Genomic DNA, 22,155 nt, shown 5'->3' with positions numbered 1-22,155 from the left:
TGCAGCCGGAAAGAGAAGGACACTGGAGTACTCACTCCCTCCTGGTTACACCCCTGCCTGCTCCATCCCAAAGGGCACCTCCGGGTGCTTGTAGCTCAGTAGGACGTCTGTAATACACGTCGATGGGTAACAGGAGGTGTTTAGATGCTGGTTGCCATCACCTAGGTTGGGATGCTCTTGACCTTCCAAACTCTCCCCACATTCTGTAAGGGCAAAGAACAACGCCAGAGTTTACACGAGGAACAGCAGGGAGTTACAGCCGCAGTGCGGGGATCAGGCCAGCAGCTGCCACGGCCTAAAGGGTCACTGCAGAGGCAAAGCTGCCCCGTGTTTCGCCAGGAAGCCTGTATCGCTGCTGCCACCAGCCCAGGCTCCGCTGACAGCGGCACCCAAGGAGCTGCGCCGCATCAGCACACGCTCCCCCACAGCCCACGCACCCCCCTCTCCCCGCAGGCACTGCTCACTGGGAGCAAAGGTGGCTTTGCAACGCAGGCTGCGAGGTGCTCTTCTCGGCTCCTGAGCCAGACCTCGAGCAGCATTCCATGCCCTCCGTGCCGCGTCTCTGCAGCTCGGCCAGGTCCTTACCCTCGCTCTCCCTGTCGCGCAGCTGCTGGCTGGCCATCAGCGACGACTGGCTGAGGACTGCATCAGACATCCGAGCAGAGCTTAGTGCTTTTCCTGCCATTAAACTCATTCCAGGCAAGTTATCTAACTGCACCTATGGAGACACAGCAGGACACAGGTCAAGGGGGCCTTGGGACCAGGCACCCCACTGCTCCCCCGGCTCTCTGACAGGCTGCCTGGGGAGCTGCTGCAAGCCTTCAGCGAGGGCTTCTACGTACACGTAAAAAGTGTATGTACGTGGGGGACAGCTTAGGCACAGCCGATGTCCCCTCAACACACGAGAACAGACTGGAAAGTCTGAGTCCCTTCCAGGCTACACCGAACTAACCAGGGAAGCGCCCTTCTCATTTACAGCAGAAGGGAGCTGTAGCAAGGAACGCATTGAAATTTGGGCAGGACAGTTCCCAGCGGCCCAAAACACAGGGTAAGCGGAGCAGCCACCCTCTGCTCTCAGTGAAGGTCTGGGCTGCCGTGGCCAGCTTGTTTAGTAGCGCTGCCGAACCAAAAGCCGGGCTGTGTGTGTCTACCAAGCCCTCCGCGGCCACAGCCAGGGCTTCAGCCACAGCCCAAACGGTTTCATCAGAAGAACCTTGGGAGAAAAAGAAGAGATGCCACAGCTACAGCAGCCAGCCCTGGGGCAGACCAGGAGTGAAGGAGGTGCACTTCCATATCGGTCTCTGCTTAAAAGTTTGCAGTATTAAGCAAACCGGACGTAGTAACCGAAGCATCCCTACGGCTTTTCATTCCCAGCAGCCCTGCAGAGCAAGGCGCTGCCTTTCCTGTACGACACCTCGTACATGTACATAACCCCCACACGTCAAGGAAGCTCTGCGCTGCCTGAAGCCCTGCTGGGCACAGGCCTCTTCAAACCTACGTAGGCATCATCGCTGTTCTGGATGGTGTGATGTCTCTGCAGGGTCCTGGGCCGCGGGTGCTCACTGGAGGCGGGTCGCGCAGGGTAGCTCAGTCCGTTGTGGTCAGGCACCTGCATCGCTTGGCTGGGGGAACTCCTGTCCATACAGTTCCCTACGATGGACTCTTGAAAATCAGACAAGACAGAAAAACGACAGATTAGTACAAGGAACCTGCAGTGCTCAGCGATGCGCACCACCGCAGAACTGTGGGTCTGAGACCTGATTGCACGAACAAACACTCATCGCTGGTGGACCAGCGCACTGCTGACTGGGTGCAAAGGGACCACCGGCTGCTCCTGTTGAAGCGATGCAGCACCAGGGCCCCCCAGATGGCACTTGGGAAGGCTTCCCCTCCCAAAGGTCTCAACGCTAGCTGCCTCCAGTCAGGTCTACAAAAGCAGCCTAAAATTGGAGGGACAGGGGCAGGAGAACCACAGCACAGGAACAGAACCGGACCCTTTCTGACCGCCTCCCAGCACTGCCACCTTCCCCTCCAGCCCCAGCTCGCCCTCCTCCTTGCATTGCCCACATCGTTACACAAGAGTGGAGGGAGAAGCCTCTCCCCACCCTCCAACACAGGATGTTCTAGCAGGGCCCCATGGCAATTGTAAGCAACATAATCTTGCTGGAAGAGTTGGCCAGGATGTTCGTTTTTATCAGATGACTTCTCCCTACCCTCCAACAATCTGGCTGCAGGAGTACATGAGTGAGCGTTCTGCCTGGCAAAGTCCATCTGCACTGCAAGCTCTTATGACCGAGGGTAAAGGCTACATTCCTATCAAGCAAAACCTCTCGTCATCAAGTACATGATGTTTTGAATAAAGTCCTGAGGTATGGAGAAGCCTATCATTGGGTCCGATGCACGTAAACAGCTCGCTCTCAGCAAGTAGTCCTGCGGAGCACAAACATGCGGACGTGGCCACGAGCACTAGGGAGCTGCCCTGAAATGACGCAGCTGCAGGTAGACTCCCCAGCCAGAACTATCGGTTTTTGCGGGGGGAAGCAATCTCCTGCTGTGCTGGGACACCACACCTCCTGGCTGGGACTGCAACTGCGAGATGCCAGAAAGATGCTCCCCAAAGAGACCTGTCGGTAAAGTTACCCGGATCCCAACACCACCCCGGCTCCGGCTCAGTCTGCTGCCCGAGCTCTCTGCGCCACCCGTGGGCAAGTGAGCAGGGCTAGCACACAGCCCCGACTGCCCTTCCTCCCTCAGAGACACGGCGGTCCGGCAGGAACCCCGGCCCGGGGCAGTCGGAGATGCAGCCAGCCTCCCCCTTCCTTTGCACAACCGTGGGGTTACGCGCGGTTAAGTCAGCTTTCCCGGAAAAGCAAGAAGGAAAACATGAGGTAACAGATGTTGGTGGAGCAGTGCCACCCACACACTGCTCAGGACGCCGCTCCAACTGTGGGAACGGTTGTTTGGGCCGGCAGCCTGCTCCTCCAGCTCCACAAACAGAAGTGCTCCCGCAGCCAGGCCCAGCAGTGAGCCCCCTCCCCAGCCCCCGCGCTGCAGGTGACAACGCATGGGGGAACGAGTCCCCCGGCCCGGAATAGCCCTGACCCAGAAGACAAGCCCACGCTTCCTGTTGCCAGCACAGCACCTCTGGGGATGCAGCTCAGGCCGCAGGGGCAGGACGGCCTGAATTCACGCTCCGTTCCTTGCCCCAGCCAACCCTGCTCCAGCAGCAGGAGAGCCTTTCATCCCCACATCCATAGGGGACGGGGCTCCTGCGCCAGGCGGCCTTTGTGTCGGCGCGGCATGTGACACTGGCACCACGGGCAGGGCCACCGCCGCCAGCTCAGCTCCTTCAGTGCCGAGGCGAGGCAGGTTTCCCACGGGCAGTATTCCCAGCCCTGTGACGGCTAGGTTGGAGCAAAACTGGAGCAGAGCCGTTCACAGGCGGTTTAGTCACATCCTAAACACAGATTTGGTCGACACTCTCACGGTCTCCGGCTGCCATCTCCAGCAGATGCTCAACAGACAAGCCAGAGCTTTTCGATCAGGGTCAACGCGCTCCCTTGGAAGGCACAAATACTCCCAAGCCACTGCAAAGTTACATCCCGCTCTAGGGAAAACACATTTGGTGAGCTGGGGCAGAAGAGAAGGTACTCCCCCTCTCAGGAGAGGCTGTGGCCTTGTACCACAGCACAGGGAAAATAACGGGAAAGCCCAGGGACGTGGCTGAGCAAGGCCAGCCATCAGCACCGGCGCTCAGGGGGAGAAGCCATGCTTGGCCAGGGCAAGTCTCCCCGCTCACCCCCCGCTGCCGGGCACAGTGTGCTCGGGAACACCGGGGCGAGCTACATGTGAGCGAAACGCCAGTGTGCTAGCGGCTTGTACACCGCGGCTTTATAGGATTTCATTGTAGGTAAGGGCACCTTGGCTGCTTAGATGTTGACTCCACCTGGAAGTGAAGGAGCACAGGCCTGATTCCAAGTGGGTTACTGAAGCCAGGAGGAAAACAGTGCGAGCGGTTGCATCTCAGAACACAGTTTACTATGTGAGCCTTCCAAACAGCCCTGTCAGAAGGGCTTACACAATACTATTTGTAAACATTTACTTGCTTTTACTCATTTACGAAGTCTTGTAGTCTAAAGTCCTTTTCCCTTGTGTAACCGGTTCTAGCGCCATCAGTATCGGGGCAGAAATTTAGCTTCCGACTTCATTAAATCTCATCATTTGTCTAACGGTCTACAGTATTAAGATGCAAACCCATGATTCGGTACAAAATGCACCTCCACAGCTTCCAGCCCCTGCCTAATCTGGGGCCATTCTCCCCTCTCGTGCTTCAAGCTCCACGGGGAAATCGGGGTCCGAGAGCAAACATGTCGGTAACCCAAAATTTAAGACGACTTCGGAACAGCCATGCCTTGTCCCCACTCCCTGCCCACGCTCTGGGGGGCCAAGGCTTGGCGTGCCCGCTCTGCCCTCCGAGCCAGTCTGTTCCAACCCAGTACTTTCCCAACAAACCCGTGCTGTGTCCCCAAACAAAGCCGTGCCTCCTGTGCCCAGGACACTGCTCCTCTGCAATAGGGTCCTCTGTGCCAAGGGCAAACTGATGGCTTCGGACCAGCACAACTCAGTCCTGCAGTGAATACTGATCCACCCAGCTCAGCCTGGAAAGCTTCTCTTCAGAGCCTTCTTAGCAAGGGGCTAGGATGGCGTTTTTCATACAGAGAAGGCCTGTAATAACAGCTCAGGCAAGAATTTCTCCTACAGTGCACCGCTGCCAATGCAGCCACTAAGGAGCAAAGGCGCGACTGCTTCCAACTAGCAGAAAAAGTCTTCAGATGCTAATGGCAAGTTTAAACTCATTTTCTTCAGAATCGACTCCTAGTCCAAGCAGGGCTAGAGTCTCGCTGCTGCTTCCCGAAGCGCCAGGAAAGCTGCTGCAAGGCAGCCTTAGCCACAAGGCGTTGACCACCGCTCTTACTGTGCACGTTCGTGGAAGCTTTAGCAGCGCCTGGACTCAAAGGTCTGTTCGTAAGAGAAGGAGTACACCACTACAGTTAGGGGCATGCTAGCACCTTAACTGTTTCTAGCCCGGTGTTTCCACGGGATGGGGAACATCACCACCAAGAGTAAGTCAGTCAACAGCACACAGCATCCCTGAAAAGATGGCGGTACCCTGGGACCTGGTCTTTACCTGCCTGCAGAAGTAGGTCAAATTCCAAAGAGAAGCAGCCGGTCGGGTTCCCTTCTTATTTAACGTTGTTTATTACAGAGACTCTGCCTGCAATTTACTTAAGGCCACAAAAGCCCAAAAGAATCTGGGTAATTCCGTGCTATGCAAAATATGGCACGAAACCCTTGCCGTGCTGGGCAGAGGTGGTGTCCTCCGGCAGGAAGGCAAGCAGTACGCAGCCAGCACGGAAGAGCGTTTCGTCTACGCGAGCAGCAGGAAGCCTTACCTCTGCTGGGCACCTTATTCCTACTGAATCCAGCAGCGGGCTGATGTCTGTATTGATGCGTCCCCAACTCCTGCGCGTGATTAGCAGTTCCTAGCAAAGATTCTGGGTCCCCGTGCCCTCCTGCATTTACAAGCAGAGGGGTCTCCTGGCAACCTTTGGTCAATGTGTTTGAACTCTTACTGTCTGGAAAGCTGTCCCTGGCACCCTCGCACGCACAGTCCTCCTCCATGCTCTCCGAATGGAACAGGGCTGGCTGGTGTACGTATCCATGTGGCGGCACTGACGCAGGTACCTGCTGGATACATTCTTGCGCCCTGATTTTTAAGAGATGCTGGGGGCTGTTCTGTGGGTGGTACGTGTCAGCACTCTGATAAGGCAAAGACAACGACTGGCGCTCCGAGAGGTTCTGTCCCACGCTGGTGCCCATATTCCCAGCATCCCCTTGACTCATATGCCTGAACAACTCTTGAAGGTCTTGCTGCTGCTGTTGTTGCTGCCGCCGTTTGATGAGCTGTGCAAATTCTGCCTGGGGCAGCCGCATGTCCGTGTGCCCCGTGAGCGAGTGCCGGGGAGAAAGCAGTCCCTGGAGGATGTGCGGTACCTGCTGGTGTCGGCTGTAGTCGGGAGGTGTTGGGGACAACAGTGCTTGCTGTAGTGCTGATGCAGTGTAGTGCTGCTGTTGCTGATGTGCATTTTGAGGGAAACCGGGATACTGGTCGAGCTGCGGGACTTTCAGAGCTTGCTGAGCTGGAGGAAACCCAACTCCTCCCGACGGGCTGTAGCTGCTGGGGGAAACGCGAGGCTGCTCTGGGAACAGGTGGGGGTGTAAGTGCACCTGGTCGTAGTTGGCGGGGGGATACCTGTTCACGTTCAGACTGCAGAGAACAGAAAGGAACAAGTGACTGCACTGCAGCAGCTCCAGTTCGGCTCGCCGGGCTGCCTTCTCTGGTCAGGAGGCAGAGCGAGCTGCTCCTGGGCAGGAGGCGCTCCCCAAGCCACGTGACACAGCAGCCCTGCAGACTCCTAGAGCCCTGACCTGCCTCGGGAACCGCTGCCCAGGGCAGGGAGGCAGCTCGCTCCCCGAAACCAGTGCAGCGCAGCCTCGGGCTGTCAAGGAAACTGCATCTCAGCCCGAGACATCTGCCCGCACTTCTTCCTCCCTACTCCCAGCTAGGGGAAGTGGTGCCGAGGCGGCTGGCGGCCTTACCTGTGCGACTCGGCGCTGTCGGCGCTGAGCTGCTTGGACAGCTGCCTGTGGCCGTAGGTGAGGGAGGCCATCAGGTTAGCACGGTGCTGCATCTGGATCTGGTTGGCGCTGGGGCTGATGGGCATGCCCCGCGCGTGGGAGGACATGCCCTGCCCGGCCACAGGGGCCCCTTGCAGGAGGTTGTTGCTGACCATGTCGCCGGGCTCCTGCACTTGGATAGTGACCTGCTGAGGCTGCGACTGCTGCTGCAGGCCCAGGCACGTCAGCCCCATGTTTGGGGGAGGGGAACAGTTACCAGACTGCGGGAAGATTGTGTTGTGGGACGGCATCCCTTGGAACTGGGACTGGGAGGCGGCACCTACAAGGAACAAAGACCCTCAGCACCCACGCCAGCCTGCTGCAAGGCTCGGGAGCGAGAACTGCCCCGCGTGGGAGATGCTGCTCTTTTGGGCCACACTGGGAGTCCCAGTACGAGCCTGTGGATGGCGAGAGGAGCGCTACTCCCGACCGCTCTGTCACGCTGCGCCTGCGGGCAAAGGTCGCAGCTAGAGCCCCTTGCACAGAAAGAGAAACAAAGCAGAGCTGACAGTGATTTGCATAAACCCGAGAATATCGGCCCTTCCTCCCCACCCCCGGGAGCGATAAGTAAGGATCTTATGACAAGAAACCCAACAGCGCATTCCAGCTGGCAGCTCCTCGCAAGCTCTCGATAACACCAGCCCTTGCTGCCAGATGGAGAATCTTTTACATCATCAGCAAACCGCGCAAGGACTAGGCCGCAGGGGGGAACCGAAGCCCCCGGCACCCCCCCCACTGTTTTCCCCGGAGGTTTGGTAGGACCATACGGTTCTGCCGAGTGGCCCGCCCAGAGGAGCGCAGATGGCTCAGTAAACTGTCAGCGCTTACCGTGGGGCTGGAGCACGCTGCTGCTCACAGGCGGTGGGCTGCTGTTTGGTTGCCTGAAGAGATGGTTATTAGGCTGGTTCGGGGGCGGGCTGGATGGCTGAATCCGTAACCTACGCAGGGAAACGAGCACCTTTTCATTATGCCTGCTCCTCATTAAGATGCCTTTTCAACTGGGAGAGCTGACGCCAAATGCTGCGTTTCTCTTGTTTTAAATAAACACCATAAAGGCCTTGTTTGGGATCCCAAGTTTTTTTCCGGCTTGGCTTCTCTTCTGAGAGCCGCCAGACTTGCCTAAGTCACATCGGCAGTGAGCATAACCCGGTGGCTACAACAGAAACCCGGGGACAAGGACACCGCAGGCTCGCCTCCTGACTCACTGCGGCCAGTGAGAAACCCGCCTTTCTCCTTTCCCGTAATTCAGCCTGCCTCGTCTACAAGCGAGGGTGCCGACGATGCCAGGGACGGTTACCTAACCAAAAGCCTGAAAAGGTGTGAGACGTCCAGCAGCAGCTCTGAGTAGAAAGCATGAGAGAAACCGGCTACTGAAGGTAAGGCATTTTCAAGCCGGTCAAAAGGCAGAACTGTCAATCATCTGTTCAAAGCAGGTTTGTGCCTTTGAATCGTGTTTCTCTGCTTCTACAAAGTCCTTCAGACAGAATCCAGCTAAAAGGAGCAGGCACGTTCACCTGGGAACCGGCTCTGCCATTCTACCTTCATACGCTTCCAACCCGGCCCCGGACTCTTCAGTGCATTAGCTCATCCCTGGGCTTGAGTAAGAGTAAAACCCGTTCCCCAGAGCTTTACTAAAGCAATTTCTTTACCTCTGAAGCTGGTGAGTGAGCAGAGCTGGCTGGTTTTCACATGGAGCTTGCAAGGGTGGAGATGGCTGGGGTGGCCGGATACAATCCTGAACCAGGCACCAGAAAACAAGAAGCGTTTGCGATAAATAACGTCTCAACTAGTAAATTTAGAACCATTGATTGGTGAAGTAGGACATATCCAGATTCACCAAACATTCAATCCCTGACTGCAGCTCTGGCTATCGCAGCAGCTGTTTCAACATCACTGCTGAAGTCCTTCAGGCTTGCTTCTCCTTACGGCAAGCCGAGCCATCCACCCTCCTCAATCCCACCAGGACCCGCTCAGTAGCTGCATCTGCAGCAGTGCAGGAAAACACAGCTAAGGCTTCACAAGGTCTGGCTCAGGCCCCGGTACCTGAATCTGCTGATGAAGAATCTGATGGTGCTGCTCCTGCTGGTACAACATGTGCTGCTGCTGCGTCTTCTCCAGCGTCCTCTCGTCCATGTGCCCACCATACATCTTCTGAAGCTGCTCGCACTCCTGTAATGAATCCGACGCACCCTTTAAGTGACCTTTCTGTGCACGGCACAGTTGCTGTGCAAAGAGGCACTCTCTGCAGCCTACCCATCTGAAAGGGCCAGTAAAGAAAACCTAATCCATTTAATTTGACAGAATGGGGTGTGTAATAACACAGCTAGCTCAAGCCTTAGACAACAGAAAAGAAACGGATACACATGACACCAAGTTGGTACCGTTGCGTTCCCTTAAAAATGCAAGCACAAAGCTCTAGTAATGGTAACTTTGAGGCGAAAAGAGCATCTTGTATTTCCACTGTGTTGCAAGGTGAAAGTCCTGTCCTGGGGCCAAATCCCACTCAAGGCATTGATAAGATGTGCGCTGGCTGCGTAGGGAATAGCATACAATACACTCCAAAGTCTGGCGGTAGGAACTGCCCTTTTCCCCGGGACACCCTGGAACAGCCCCAAAACTTTGCTGCCACAGAAAACATAGGATAGCAGCAGCCGCAGTCTGGCAGTGCTGGTGGGACCCACGAGGGCAGGCAGTGTGGGCACAGCAGCGGTTTGCTCCCCAGAAAAAGCGGGGTGGAAGCCCCCGAGGTTCCCAGCCTGCAGGTGAACAGCACATAAGTTTAGAGGACACTCAGCAGGGTTGCTGCAGATGTACAGAGGGGGAACAGCTCCTTGGCTGGAAAGCCACCACTGCATGTCCTCAGCCATTAGCAGTAAAGATGTCACCTTTTGCTTCCTGAAGCAGCGAGGCTGAGACAGTAAGAAGCCCGTGCAGAGGCTCTCTGGAGGACCCCCACCCCTCTCTTTTACCTGCTGAAGCTGTTTGATGCTACTGTTATTGCCCATCTTCTCCAGGTGGGCTTTGAAAGCCTGGATGCTGGCAGCACCATCAGAGAAGCGCCGAACCGGGGAGAAGCGTTCGGTGGGGAGGTGCAGAGTATTTGAGTCCTTGTAAATAGAACTGAACACATGGGAAAGTGGGTTAGTGATGCCAGCTAAAAAACAAACTCCGGTACAGAGACATTTAATTTACACCAGCCACGCCAAGTTCTACCTGCCCACTCACCCAGAATAAACCGTGGTTTAGATCAAGACATAAAGTGCCGTCAGCACCATGACCAGGAAGCAGGATTACCAAGTATCCTCAGTGCCTGGGCAGATAAATGTGCTTTAAGGTTGGAGACAACTCAGCCACGAACCAGATTCCAGATAGGCAGCAACTTATTGTCCATCCATACAGATGCACCTATCCCTCAGACGGAAAAGGTGTACAGAAACCATTTAGCATCCTAAAAATCTAAAATGCACCTCTTCAGTAGCCACCTCCCGAGCCTTCCAGCTCGCCGGGGCCCCCGACTACATCTGATGCCTGTGGAAAACAGGAGGGGCACGCGGAGATAGGAGCCTGATGTGTTCCGCAGCCTCCGAGGAGGACGAGGGCGCTGGCACCTGTGCTTAGAGGTGCACCGAATTTAAAAAAAGAAGGCAGGAACGTAACTCTGCACAGTAGGGGAAATCTTTCTAATGCATTAACTGAGCTGTCACTTCACACGCAGAGTCTCCCAGTTGCCTGGATGCGAGGCACTGGGCAATCGGAACGGCTGCATTTGAAACGCAGACATAGCCAGTATGGAGGCAACTGTGCCCATGGCACTACAGGCACTTTCCCTTCACAATGAGGTCTCTTCTTCACCATCAGAGGGAGCCAGATTTTTTCCAGGAGCCGTTTTCTCCCAAAGTTGGGGCTCCCCATTATCAAAGCCAAGCACTAAGCTCCTGCCCTGCCGTTAGGCGCAACCTGTATGATTGTTAGCAAAGCTAACCTTCCGCACACACGTCACTGTGCCTTACAACAAACACAACTGGGTTTCTCTGCCGGCCCTATTGGTTCCTGTGCAAATGCAATCTAGAAAACCCAGCAAACAACACTTAATGGTACAAGCTCCAACAGTAGCCTTTGTCTGCGAGAAGGCTGTGGAGATGCGGTCTTTACAGCACATCTGACATCCCGGCACTAAAGCCGGCAGGAGCCCATCCGGCTGCACACTGGTGTGGTCCTGAACCACATTGCCACAGGCAAGTTACTGCCGTGGCTGCTCTGAGTACAGCTCTTTACTGAAGCCTGTTCCACCAAGTGACATGATTTCTCCTGGAGAGGCTGCCCCTTATCAGAAGGTGACCGACGCTGGACCGTTTCCAGCACGCTGGGTTCAGTTCTTGTCACATGGTGTGCCTCAGCAGGACGTACTTCAGTTTCTATACGTTACACACAACTTTCTTTCAAGGACAGAGCTGTGCCCCGGCCTTTTGATGCCATTCCATCCATTACCCTGATGCATCTGCTCTCCTGTTGTATTGATGGAAAGCAGAAGCTACAGATAAAGTTATGCTGAGGCTCCCAAACCCAGGTGGCCAAGGCAGAACAATTGCACTGCCTTGTACAATTGTTGTACTTCAATTCTGCTGTCAGGTACTAAGTTACCGTGACCAAACCCAGGTGCTACATACGATGATGGCTTAAAATATGTTAAGTGCTAAAATAAACTCCACCTGCCATTCGATAACTGAGGACTATTTATGGGATGACACAAGACTGCTAATGGTTTCTGTGCCATGTACGTCTTGGACGCCACACGGCGCAATCTGTTTAGGCCACGGCCAGACGAAGTTTCCGTGATTTCACAGGTAAAAGATGAGGCAGGCTTACAGCGCGTTACGACACTGAGGGTGGAACGAGCAGATACCACCCTGTTCGTGATGCAACAACACAGCCCCAGGAAGGACTCCAAAGCCAAGAGGCAGAGGTGACACCAACGTATTTACAGGGTAAGTGCATTTTAACAGTCTTGTAAAAATCAATCCCTGCAGCGTGTGAGTCACCCAGCTTACCTGTACAATTTGCAGCAATCCTTAAAGCAGGACACAGCACATTCTGGTGGTTTTGCAAGCTGCACTCCTCCTCCTAGCAAGTTTTTCTGTGACCCTAGAAATCTTTCCCCTCTTGCTCTTCCCATCCCCCAAGCACCTCCTCTGTGAGGGAGTAACTTCAGGGTAGAGAGGGGCTTATCTTGGCTTTCCGGAGTTCCAGCGTGGCACTAGCACTGCCTCAGTCTGCTCAGAGTTCACCTGTCTCTGCTGATTACATCAGTGCTCAGCTCAGCAGGTATCTGGCTACAATAAAAAGCGCTTTGTCAAGCTCGCCAGCGCGAGCTGGCTGAAAGATTGAACACGAGCACCAATCTAGCCTGGGAGGCGACTGCTTTCTCAACCGTCGAGACCAACAGGCAGCAAACTCTGCAGTTTGCAGCTGGTTTGCCCTCTCGGCGCCGAGAGGTTCAGAGTACAGGTTTTAAGCTCCCTCTCTGGCATTAGCGTCTCCAGTTTGCTGCTGTGCCAAGGACTCTGTGTCAAATTAACACCTCTCTCCATCAGGAGTGCCCCAGCCACACATTTTGAGTGTGCTTAGATCAAATCGGCATCGGCTCCCTCCTTCCCAGACATTCGTGATCTTCTTCCCACCCCAGCTTCCTTTCCCCACATCATTCCCATCAGGGCTTCAGATCAGAACTAAAATGACTCTTGAGGAGCTTTGCAAAGAGACTTTGCAGTCAAAACACACAACTCTGGTGCAGAACAGTGAGGTTTCTAAACTCTGGTATAGATGACTCTTGGTGCAGTCTTTTGCCTGCATCTGCCTCCAAAAACGTTCTGTAGAAAATCTGCTATCAGCTGCTAGCTTGACACCTACCATTACAACGGAGAAAAGCTTTCCTCTCCGATGAATAGCTTATTCCCAACCCTTATGTGACAGCAGCCATTCTGGCAAACCATCTCCAGCCACAAAACCGGCCTGGAGGGGAAGAGCCAGCTGATCCCTGCCCCTGCGTTGCCTGTATTTGCAGGCACAGAGCCCGCGCCAGCACGGAACTCCAGTGTCCCCAGTGCAGTCAGACACCCTCTGCTCAGTGGATCTGCTCTTTGTACTTGTTCCTCCTCCTCACCCCTCCCTGCCAAGCGGGATGTCCTCAGTGCTCCATTCCAGACGACATCTGAGCAGGTTTCCTGGCGCAAAGCTGCCCGAACGGCCGGTGCCATTACTCACCGGTGCTGATCGGGTACCAGGTGTGGAGCCCAAGCCCGGGGTCGGAAGGACTGCTGTCCTAGCTGCCTCTGCAAGTCTGGAGGGATTTCAGCTGTAGGGTTGGTCATTGCCAGAGTGTGCCTTTTTGACCTATTTGCCAAGTATCTGCAACAAGCAGGAGCACATTTTATAAGAGACTGATGGGAGTACTCCGAAAACAGGGAGCGTTAGATAATCCAGAGTAAACGGGAAGAAAGAACGCTTGCTGCGGTGCTCAGAACCAACCGGGGAGAAGCACGCCACGGACACGCTGCCCATGCCCGTCACCTCCCTGGGTTTTCAGTGCTTAGGGGACAAGCGTAGTGTCAGCTGCTTGTGTGCTACCGCCAGCCTCAGAAGGCAAGAGCAGCCATTTGCTCTTCCCAGCAGGAAAGCCACGTTTCATCTCAAGGGGAACGCTGGTATATCCCTTTGGGAATACCCAGGCGACTACCTGTCCTCAACATGGATAGACTCCGCTGCAGCAGGTCTGCCTCCCTCTCCCAAGGGCCACTGAGCCACGGGGAAGTCTGCTGCATGCACAGAGCCAAGAGACGAGTCACAGAAAATCCTAGCAAGACCTGGCCGGAGAACGGGCGCAGAGCGGAGCTGCTGCTCAGCTGCGCCCTTTGCACTTCAGCCCTACCCTGGGATGCCCCGGCTCTAGCCGCGAGCAGTGGCCGGCTCGTCACAGCAGGGGAAGGGTGCACGAGGGCCACCCCACCAGAGATTACGGGTGGGTAGAGCCTGCGGCTGCCTGCGGAGCATGAGGAAGGGCGCTGGGCTGAGCCGGGGCTGGTGGCCAGCCCGGGCCGAGTGCGCCATCTAGTCCCTGCTCCGCTCTCTGGGGAGTGGGAAATGGCCCAGCGTGGCGCAGGGCAAAACCAGCACGGGGAACCGAGCAGCGAGTGGGTGCCTTCCTCTGGAGCCAGAGCCACCAGCGCTAAGGCTGGGCTTGCCTCTTACACTGGAGCCTGGGGGCAGCCGCGTAAACTAAAGCACTCTCTGCGCTGGAACTAAGACTGCCGTTCTTTTGCAGACCCTCTAAAGACCGGGGGAGTGCGCCGGGCAAAACTCGGAGCCTCCGCTTTGGCAAGGATGTGACAAAGAGCCACACGGCTCTGAGAGCTGCTGCCCTGAACTGCCGATTACTGGCTGCAGCGATGCTCTGAGCAGCTGGGGACACGGGGCCAGAAGAGATGAGGGATGAAGCGCCTACCCAGGCTTGTGACGAGCACAGGGGCTAGCACTTTACCCACTCAAGGCCAGTGGGATGAATGCCCGCTTATGAACTCAACTACTTCTACTCTTGTGAACCAGCAGCAATGAGGCAGCTGTAGTAACTGTGACAAAGATCACTTGGCCAGTGACACCAGGGATACTAACAGGGAATTCTCACCTTCACGCTTTTCCCCGGCTAAGGCTGCCGCAACTTCCACTGGTGAAGCAGAGAAGAGCAGCAAGCAATAAAGTCGTCGCCCTCTCCAAACCCAGCCTCTCTTTGCTAGCTACTGAAGCCACTTAAGCAGAAGACAGCAAGTTAACAGAATGAAGAGTGCTTAGCGCTGTGGTAACTTGCCAAAGTCTGCGCCATTAGCTGTTTAAGAATCATTTGATGCAGACGGGGAAAGTTTCACAAAGAGCTTTACAGTTGTGGTTTGCTAAGATCATTTTATTTCAGACCTCCAGGGAACAATCCAATCATGAGCTATAACAGCGTTTCGGGTGGAAGAAAGTTTCCCAAAGCTCAAAGGAGATGCGACTGTTCCCTGGAGCAGAGGAAAGACTATGCTCTGTTTTCAAGGTCAGATTAAGAAGGGCAAAAACTGCTCACTGGTGGCTGCATACAGAGCGTTCGGAGCAGTGTTCTGAAAAGCTAAATATTTGCATCTGTCCCTGATGTTAATGCTATTTACCCTTCTCCTCTGATGACTACTGACATGTTGCAACATAAGGGGGTGGAGAGCAAGTTAACACACAACCTGGACAGGGCTTTTTCTGGGCCATTTGGTGGAAGAAGAACATGGGTATGAAAGGACTAGGAGCAGCGCTGTCAAGAGCGGGGAGATAACCTATGGGTCCAAGGAGACTTGCCTTTCAGTGGGATCTGAACGTTTCAGTGGCTTGCAACCTACAAAATACTAAATGGGGGGTTCAAAATGTTTCCTGCTGAGCTAATGCTTTAACTTAAAGACTCATCTGAAACCTTGGGTTTTGGAATAGGAGAGGTGAAAACCTGCCCAGGTAAGAGGATCAGGCAACCCCTTGCCAAGAATCAGATTTATCCGATTCGCACAGTCAGAAAGCCTGTCTACCATCTGAAGTGCTGTCAGCAGACATCGTGGGCCCTAAATTACACCTTTTAGTAGCTACCTCGGCAGCACAGCTGCATATAGGGTCTGTGTTCCCGAGCCCTGCTAGGGAGGACAGCGCGCAGTTAGGGTACGGCAGCTTAACAGGGGCTGCACGCAGCCCACAGCGCCTGGAGGTGCTCTTCATCTGCTCAGTACTACGACTTAGCCTCATTTCTTTCATTGTGCTGCCTTGCAGCTGGGGCAGGTCATGAGCATGTACCTTCCCACTATCGTGGCTCGGTGGACGAACAGCAGCTCATGGTGCTGGAAAATACTGCGAGAGTGAACACAAAGACGAGGGTGGTGAAGAACTAGAGTATAAGGCCATGCAGAGAACACAAGATGTGCTGAGTGTCAACTCTCAGGTAGGGCTGGAAGCGAGTTCTTTCATGTGTACCAGCTCTGACTTTCTTCTAAGCTCAGGTAGGCAAAAGGAGTCTCAGCGCACACTCTGCACAATCTGTCACTGCACACACCCACCGTTCAAATCCCCCCTTCGCTCTGGAGCACTGAAAGGAGAAGAGCTGGCACAGGCTCTGGAGTACGACCTCCACTCACCCCAGTGTTTCTCTGCCTGCAACCAACCCCCAGTTTGAATCTTTCTCCCGAGCGCAACCCCTGAGGAAACGCTACCTTACTCGAGGTGGTGGCCTGTACAAACTGGGGGGAATCCAGAAAACTTTTCAAGTTTGAGGTAAGAAGTAGGAGCGCTCCGTAACGACACCCACCACATGTAGTGCACCAGCCGGTTAGCAGAGAAGAAACTACGCAAAAGCTACTAAGACAATGTTAGCAAGGACATGGTTAGTGTTTTCACGGATTGAGAAAGTAAAAGCATATTCTACCCACTTGCTAGTACGTGTTTGGAGCAGACAAAGAGGACAGAAGTTTCCAGCCTGATAACTAATAATCCTTTCCTCATTGGAGCAGACTATTTTAAGGCCTACTGCTAAAATTAGAAGCTAGAGGTACCCGTATTTCCAGCAAGCCCACTTTGTTTAAGGCATCAGAGTTGGATGTTTACTGCACGTCTTGATACAAAAGCTGCATTGACACCCAAGGCCACAGATGAGATCTTCCTACCTCCATCACTCAGCAGGGAGGGGTGAATCACTTAGCACTCATTTTGCAGGTTAGTGGATTGCATGCTGGTGCACACTAAGCAAAGGAATTTAGCAGTTTCAGAGTTTCTGGAAGGACCTACTGCTGAAGTAGCTAACCATTTCGGGGGGAATCCAGCTTTGTAAGCACCTAGTAGTGTCAGAGGAGTAATTCACAACAGTAACCAACACCCACAAGAACAAGAGAAACCTTGAGCCTTTGCTGCGATCAACATTGTTGCCTGTGGAAGCCACAGGGCGAGCCTCTTGGAGCTAATAAGGGCAAATGTTAGCAGACTGGGAGTTACCTCTGCACAGCTTCCTGATCTGGCTCCCCGTCGGAGCTCTCCTCATCCACAGGGGTGACAGCTGGGACAGCCTGCAGAGAGAAGAGGAGCCATGGGTTCCAGAAAGCAGCCGGCGTGGTCCCATCCGCACAGCGGACACCTGACATTCCCAAACAAGCTTTCACAGGGATATGTCAGTTCCTCTGCAGCACCAAAGACACTCGGCTGAGAACTCCTCCCAACACTCCTTCCCCAGTCAAAACTGCCTGTACAAGGTTGCTGCTTCTTTTGGTGCTACCAGGAAAACTCATTGATGCAGATGCGTGAAGGAAGGAAGAACGTGCATTAATGCCCAAGACGGACATTTTAGTTTTCTCTATTACGTGAGCAAAGGAGAAGAAAAGCGACCGTTAAACAAAGCTGACAAACACTTTGTCAAGTCCAGAGGGGGATACTGTCTCAGCTGCTAGCTGGAGGAGAGCACAGCAACTCTCCCACAAGGAGACAGAGCACCCCGCCACTCCAGAGCAGGGCAACCTGCTTCCAGAGTGCTACGGACTGAGCCTACTACTGTCTGCTAGGACCTGGAGGCAGTCACCTCTGCCTGCGGGAGAAGATATTTATAAGCACGCCAGCAATTCTCTTCTTTCCTTTTACTACTTACTGGCGTCATAGTGACGAGCGGCGATGGACCCCGAGGACGTTTCAGCAGTTGCTGTGCGTGTAACTGGATGTTAGCTCCGCCATCTGATGCCCTCCGCCCCAGAGGGCCCATGCCATTCAGCAGCTGCAGGGTGGGGGGCTGCAGCAGGGACTGCTCCTGGGAAGCACAGACAGCCCAGTTATCAACCCCATACCGCGTCCTTCCAGTACCTGAGCCCCAAGGTCACAAACCCAGACACTAGCACGAAAGAAGACAAGCCTTCTGGGCTTCAGGAGAGACGAAGGAATGTCACCAACATCTCAGAGCTGACGTGGGCCAGAGAGAGGCAGTGTCAGCGGAAAAGAGTATTTAACTCTCCATTTCCCTGCACTCTGCTTTAGTTGCCAAGCAGGCTGCAACCTGCAGCTCCAAAGCCAGGCAGTACAGTCCTACTTCCCCCCCGGCCCATTAATTAATTGTATATTGCAGTGTTCTTTCATTCTCAGCTTCATAAGTAACCAACTAGAATCATACCTAAAGAGATAACAAGAGGGAAAATCTTGAAGCTTATGGAGTCCAAGGAACTGGCAAATAGAGAGAGCAAGCAAGTGCGAGCACAAACACCCCCCCGCACGCTGGCGGGGCTCAGACCGCAGCAGGGAGCACGTGCATCGGTCAGTACCTTGTACTCCAGCTGACCCGTGGGCTGCAGGTTCTGCCTCGGCAGCACATTGTGCATGAAGTTCACATTTGGGGTCACCTGCAGGAACGGAGCCTGAGGAGTGACACGGGGGAAGCCAGGCAGGAGCTTCTGCAGATCTTCCATGACTTCCGTCCTGCACAATCACGTTTATAGACAGGTGAATTAGCAGTGATGTGAAGAGAACCACTCGCAGGCCCAGTGCGCCCAGCTTCCCTTCACAAAAAGGCTTCTTATTGCTCTGGAGAACGGTCACAGAGAGTAGCCAAGCCACTCCTTGGTTTTTATTTGTCCCTTGGTCCCCTCCAAGTTGAGATTTCCCAGAACTAGCTCTTTGCATTAACCTCGACCACATTTATCACAAAAACTTCACCTAGGACATGACAGCAGTGAAGCTTGGGTGAGAAACTGGCTCTCACACCAGCGAACACCGCTATAGCTTCCCCAGAGCTAATCGGGAAGAAGAGGAGGAAAGCACCTCATCCTCATCTGAAATATTAACCAAGTTGTGCAATGGGACTAGGATGTTTAAAAGAACACTTTTGCTAAAGAGACACCTTGAATTTCTTTCTCCATCTAGCAAAGTCTGCAGCAATAACTTCAAGCCACCCGCAAGCAGGAGCGGGAAACCAAAGGTTTGATACCAGCTATGACACAGATACATGGACTCATCACCATCTGGTCTGGCTGGAGTGAAGCAGAGACTGAGGGGCACGCTGTGAAGCGTAATTGCCAGCCCAGAAACTGGAGACCATCGCCAGTCCAAAAGGTATTGACTCTCATACATCACAGAGCCCAGAAGTCCCCCTAAGGCATCAGCCTCTCATCTGCCACCGTAGCACACAAATAAACCTGCGACGTCTCAGAAGCACTGAAGTCACGTGCTAGGAGTAGATCTCCAGGTTCCCTTAATCCTCCATCAGGGAGTTAGAGTCCAATACTAACCGTGGGTCAGCTACTCCAACTGTGTGCCTTCTCATTGAGAGGTAACGGACCAGAGCTTCAGGTGACGGCTCTTCCCCTTCATCACTGTCCAAGTTCATTGTTCCGTCAGTCTGGGCAAGCAAAACATTGGAGATGTTGAAATACAATGTGAGGGTCAAGCAAAAGGCTTCAACGCGAGCCCGGGAAAAGAACTTGCAGGGGTCATCAAGGGGTGTACCTCACCTCCACAATTTGGTTTTCAGGGTTGATAAGCTGGACTTGTGGCACATTGATGCTCATGGTATTGCCTGTCTGTTCTGCCTGCTGAGCAGAGAGATCCAAATCAGAAGACATGAAGCTAGCATCTCTTACAACCCCTCTACAACCACCACCAGGTTAACACCAGTGCACCGACCTAAGCCCTTGGGAACAGGGAGGTTACCCTGGAGCCAGCAAAGATCTGTTTATTCTTAATTCTCGAGGGGTTGCCTCATTTCCCCTCCCCCTCTCCTCCCTTCTGTTCAGGCAGGGTCAGCATCCCTGCTGCCCTGGCCTCTCTTAAAGCAAATATTCATTTCTTAGACAGCAGCACAAATTGAGGAAGAAGCATCGCACAGCAGTCCTGGTCTGTAAACTCTAGCTCCCAACCAGTAACCCCCACATTGCCTTCTCCCCTGTCACTAAGCTACCACTAGACTTTGTCTGAAGGGTATTCGCTAAACCCACAGCCAATGAACAAACTGTTCCTTATCTCAGGATTATGGCACCCTAAATATACACAAAGTTCTTAGACGAGGAACGTTTTGACACTCCGGCCAGGATGAGGACACGTGCAAGCAAGTGTGAGTTTAGCAGGTAAGGCACTGGTTGGCCTTCCAGGGCTGGAAGCACACCGTGCAAGCGGGATCTACCTGGATGTTAGCAGAGGTGGGGAAGGTCATGGTCCGTGGAATACTTGGAGACGCTGCAATACGCAGATTCTTGTGTCTCTTCAGACGGTCGCAGAGCAGGCTGTAGATTGCACTGTAGTGATCATAAGCATCGGCTCTTAATGACTGAAAGAGAAAAAGGAAAAAGCGGTCAGTTCTTTTTATCAAGCAACAAAATACGCTCCGTACTGTGCTGAGGTTGCTCAGTTACCAGAGGTGATAAGCAACAAACGCGGCCATTAGATCTCCAGTGGGAACAAGCAGGACACGACCGTCGGCTGTGGCGTCTTACCTGAATTGTGCGCTCCTTGTCCAGCCCCATGTCCGCCATTGCCAGCAACACGTCCTCGTTCAGCGGCTCCATCTGCCTCTCAGTCTTCAGGTGCTGACACTCTGCTATCAGCTGCAAGAGCACAGACACAGACTTCAGTGCTGACATTCCCAAAGGCACACCGATGAGTCATAGCGCTCTGAAGAACCAATGCAGCAGGCTCCGGCTGCAAGCCGGCATGGGGTTTGAAGGCTGATGGCACACCAATCCGAAATCTAGTGCCTTAGGCTCTCAACGCCAAGGGGAAAGCTACAAAAATATGTGCAGATGAGGAGTGATGTGGAAAGCAAGACCCGGAGACACAGAAAGCGGAAAGGCAGCACACCAGCGCTCGGAATGAGAGTTCTCAAAGAGCTGAAACAAACGTTGCAGCTCTACGTGCCCAGAGCCTCTTTGCAGCCCAGCAGGCACCGAGCGGACCCGACACGGACATCAGCTCGCTTCTGCTTCTCACCCTGTCAAACTCCGCGTCAGCCTCCCCAAGCTTCATCCACTTGTGTTTGCAGATCTGCTCCATGGAGAGACGCTTGCTGGGGTCCAGGACTAGCATGTGGCGGATCAGATGTTCACATTCTGCCAGGGAAGAGAGAGACTGAGCAACCCGCAGGGAGGGACACGGCTTCTGCAGGAGGCAGCAGAAGGGCAAAAGCACTTTTTTCTTCTAAAGCAACGCACTTCTCCATAGGAAGTCAAACATAGCAAAAGTATGCTTCTCCTCCTGCACTTTGCACCCATTCAGTCCCCGACGGGCCACTTTGCTGCAGACGTTTGATTTCCCCAGCTAGGGAGGAAGCCACCCAGGCCGCCGGGCTCCTGTGCTGTTTGCCGGAGCCCCTAGGTGGCACCCTGTCACCCCGTCCCTCCCCGCCTTGCTGGCAATGGCTGGGAGACACGACTGGCTTTTGGGGGTTGAAGGGCAAAGTATCCTCGGAACATCCCCCCCGCGGCAACAGCTCACTGCGAATGACTTCTCCATCGTATTATGTGTGTGCTGCCAACATGGGGGGCTGCTGAGGCTCTCCCCATTGGGGCCGGCATCTAAGCTTGCTTTAAAAGCACTGCATGTTTTAGCAAGCACTTTCTGTACGAAGAGAACCCCTTCCCCAAGTAAGGCAGCAGGCAAGGAAGCTTTCAGCTGGCAAACTCCACGCAGCCCATGCAATATTCCTTAATCTGAGAGGAGGCTACCAAGAACCCACACGTGTGTCCCTCTTAAATGAAGCTGTTTTTATCTGAGAATTAATCACACCTTTCAGAAACGAGATTTATTACTCAAGCATTTGGAAGCATTTTTGCAGAAACAGGACACAGACATTCATCTCTGATGGGGCTATTGCTGGAAATTCATGTGCCATAATGCTGTAAAAAGCTTCTTGTCTAAAACAGGTATAGGGAAAGACTCTACATTCCTAAATCACTACTCCATTTTTAGCTTTCACATTTCCCAAAATTCAGAAAGAATATATTTTTGCTAACAATTTGCTATAGTTTGCACAGTTATATACATGAAAGCTGAGATTTTAAGTAAGAGTATTTCAATTTCTAAATTCTAGATTCAGAACCCATTTTAGCTTATGTTACAAACCACCATCCAGCGGATAAGCTTCCTGGCATACCACTTCACTGGCATATAAATTATAGCATACGAGTTAATTTAAGTGCTCCAAAGAACCTCTAAGCAGAGATGCGACCAGCGCCTGCTCAGCGCTGCAGGCGCATCGCAGTGTGTGCCCACCTTACCTGTGGACATGAAAAACGGAATGCGAAATTTCCCACTGAGCACCCTCGCCCGCAGGTTCTGCAGCGTGCTCCCGTCGAAGGGCAGAGCGCCGCACACCAGCACGTACAGCACCACACCGAGACTCTGTGT

The 22,155-nt window shown here is 53.7% G+C and overlaps 1 protein-coding gene across 1 annotated transcript in view; it reads right to left on the bottom strand.

Annotated features, from left to right (window-relative positions):
* The window catches only part of SIK3 (SIK family kinase 3), a 42,595-nt gene that overhangs the window by 2,302 nt on the left and 18,138 nt on the right, over window positions 1-22,155 (bottom strand). The window contains exons 5-22 of the mRNA XM_082493775.1: window positions 22,026-22,149; window positions 20,740-20,858; window positions 20,247-20,357; window positions 19,937-20,080; window positions 19,269-19,349; window positions 19,047-19,156; window positions 18,084-18,237; window positions 17,423-17,578; window positions 16,780-16,850; window positions 9,708-9,858; window positions 8,782-8,907; window positions 8,388-8,473; window positions 7,567-7,676; window positions 6,661-7,018; window positions 5,454-6,328; window positions 1,499-1,662; window positions 586-718; window positions 36-203 (exon numbers count right to left, since the gene is read on the bottom strand). Of these exons, the coding sequence (XP_082349901.1) occupies window positions 46-203; window positions 586-718; window positions 1,499-1,662; window positions 5,454-6,328; window positions 6,661-7,018; window positions 7,567-7,676; window positions 8,388-8,473; window positions 8,782-8,907; window positions 9,708-9,858; window positions 16,780-16,850; window positions 17,423-17,578; window positions 18,084-18,237; window positions 19,047-19,156; window positions 19,269-19,349; window positions 19,937-20,080; window positions 20,247-20,357; window positions 20,740-20,858; window positions 22,026-22,149 (3,231 nt within the window). The 3' untranslated portion in view covers window positions 36-45. The remainder of the gene's footprint in view (window positions 1-35; window positions 204-585; window positions 719-1,498; window positions 1,663-5,453; window positions 6,329-6,660; window positions 7,019-7,566; window positions 7,677-8,387; window positions 8,474-8,781; window positions 8,908-9,707; window positions 9,859-16,779; window positions 16,851-17,422; window positions 17,579-18,083; window positions 18,238-19,046; window positions 19,157-19,268; window positions 19,350-19,936; window positions 20,081-20,246; window positions 20,358-20,739; window positions 20,859-22,025; window positions 22,150-22,155) is intronic.

The sequence above is a fragment of the Vanellus vanellus genome (genome assembly GCF_965231255.1).
Source record: "Vanellus vanellus genome assembly, chromosome: 21".
Taxonomy (NCBI): domain Eukaryota; kingdom Metazoa; phylum Chordata; class Aves; order Charadriiformes; family Charadriidae; genus Vanellus; species Vanellus vanellus.
Note: the sequence above shows the minus strand (reverse complement) of the source record. Positions and strands in the feature narration are given on the sequence as shown.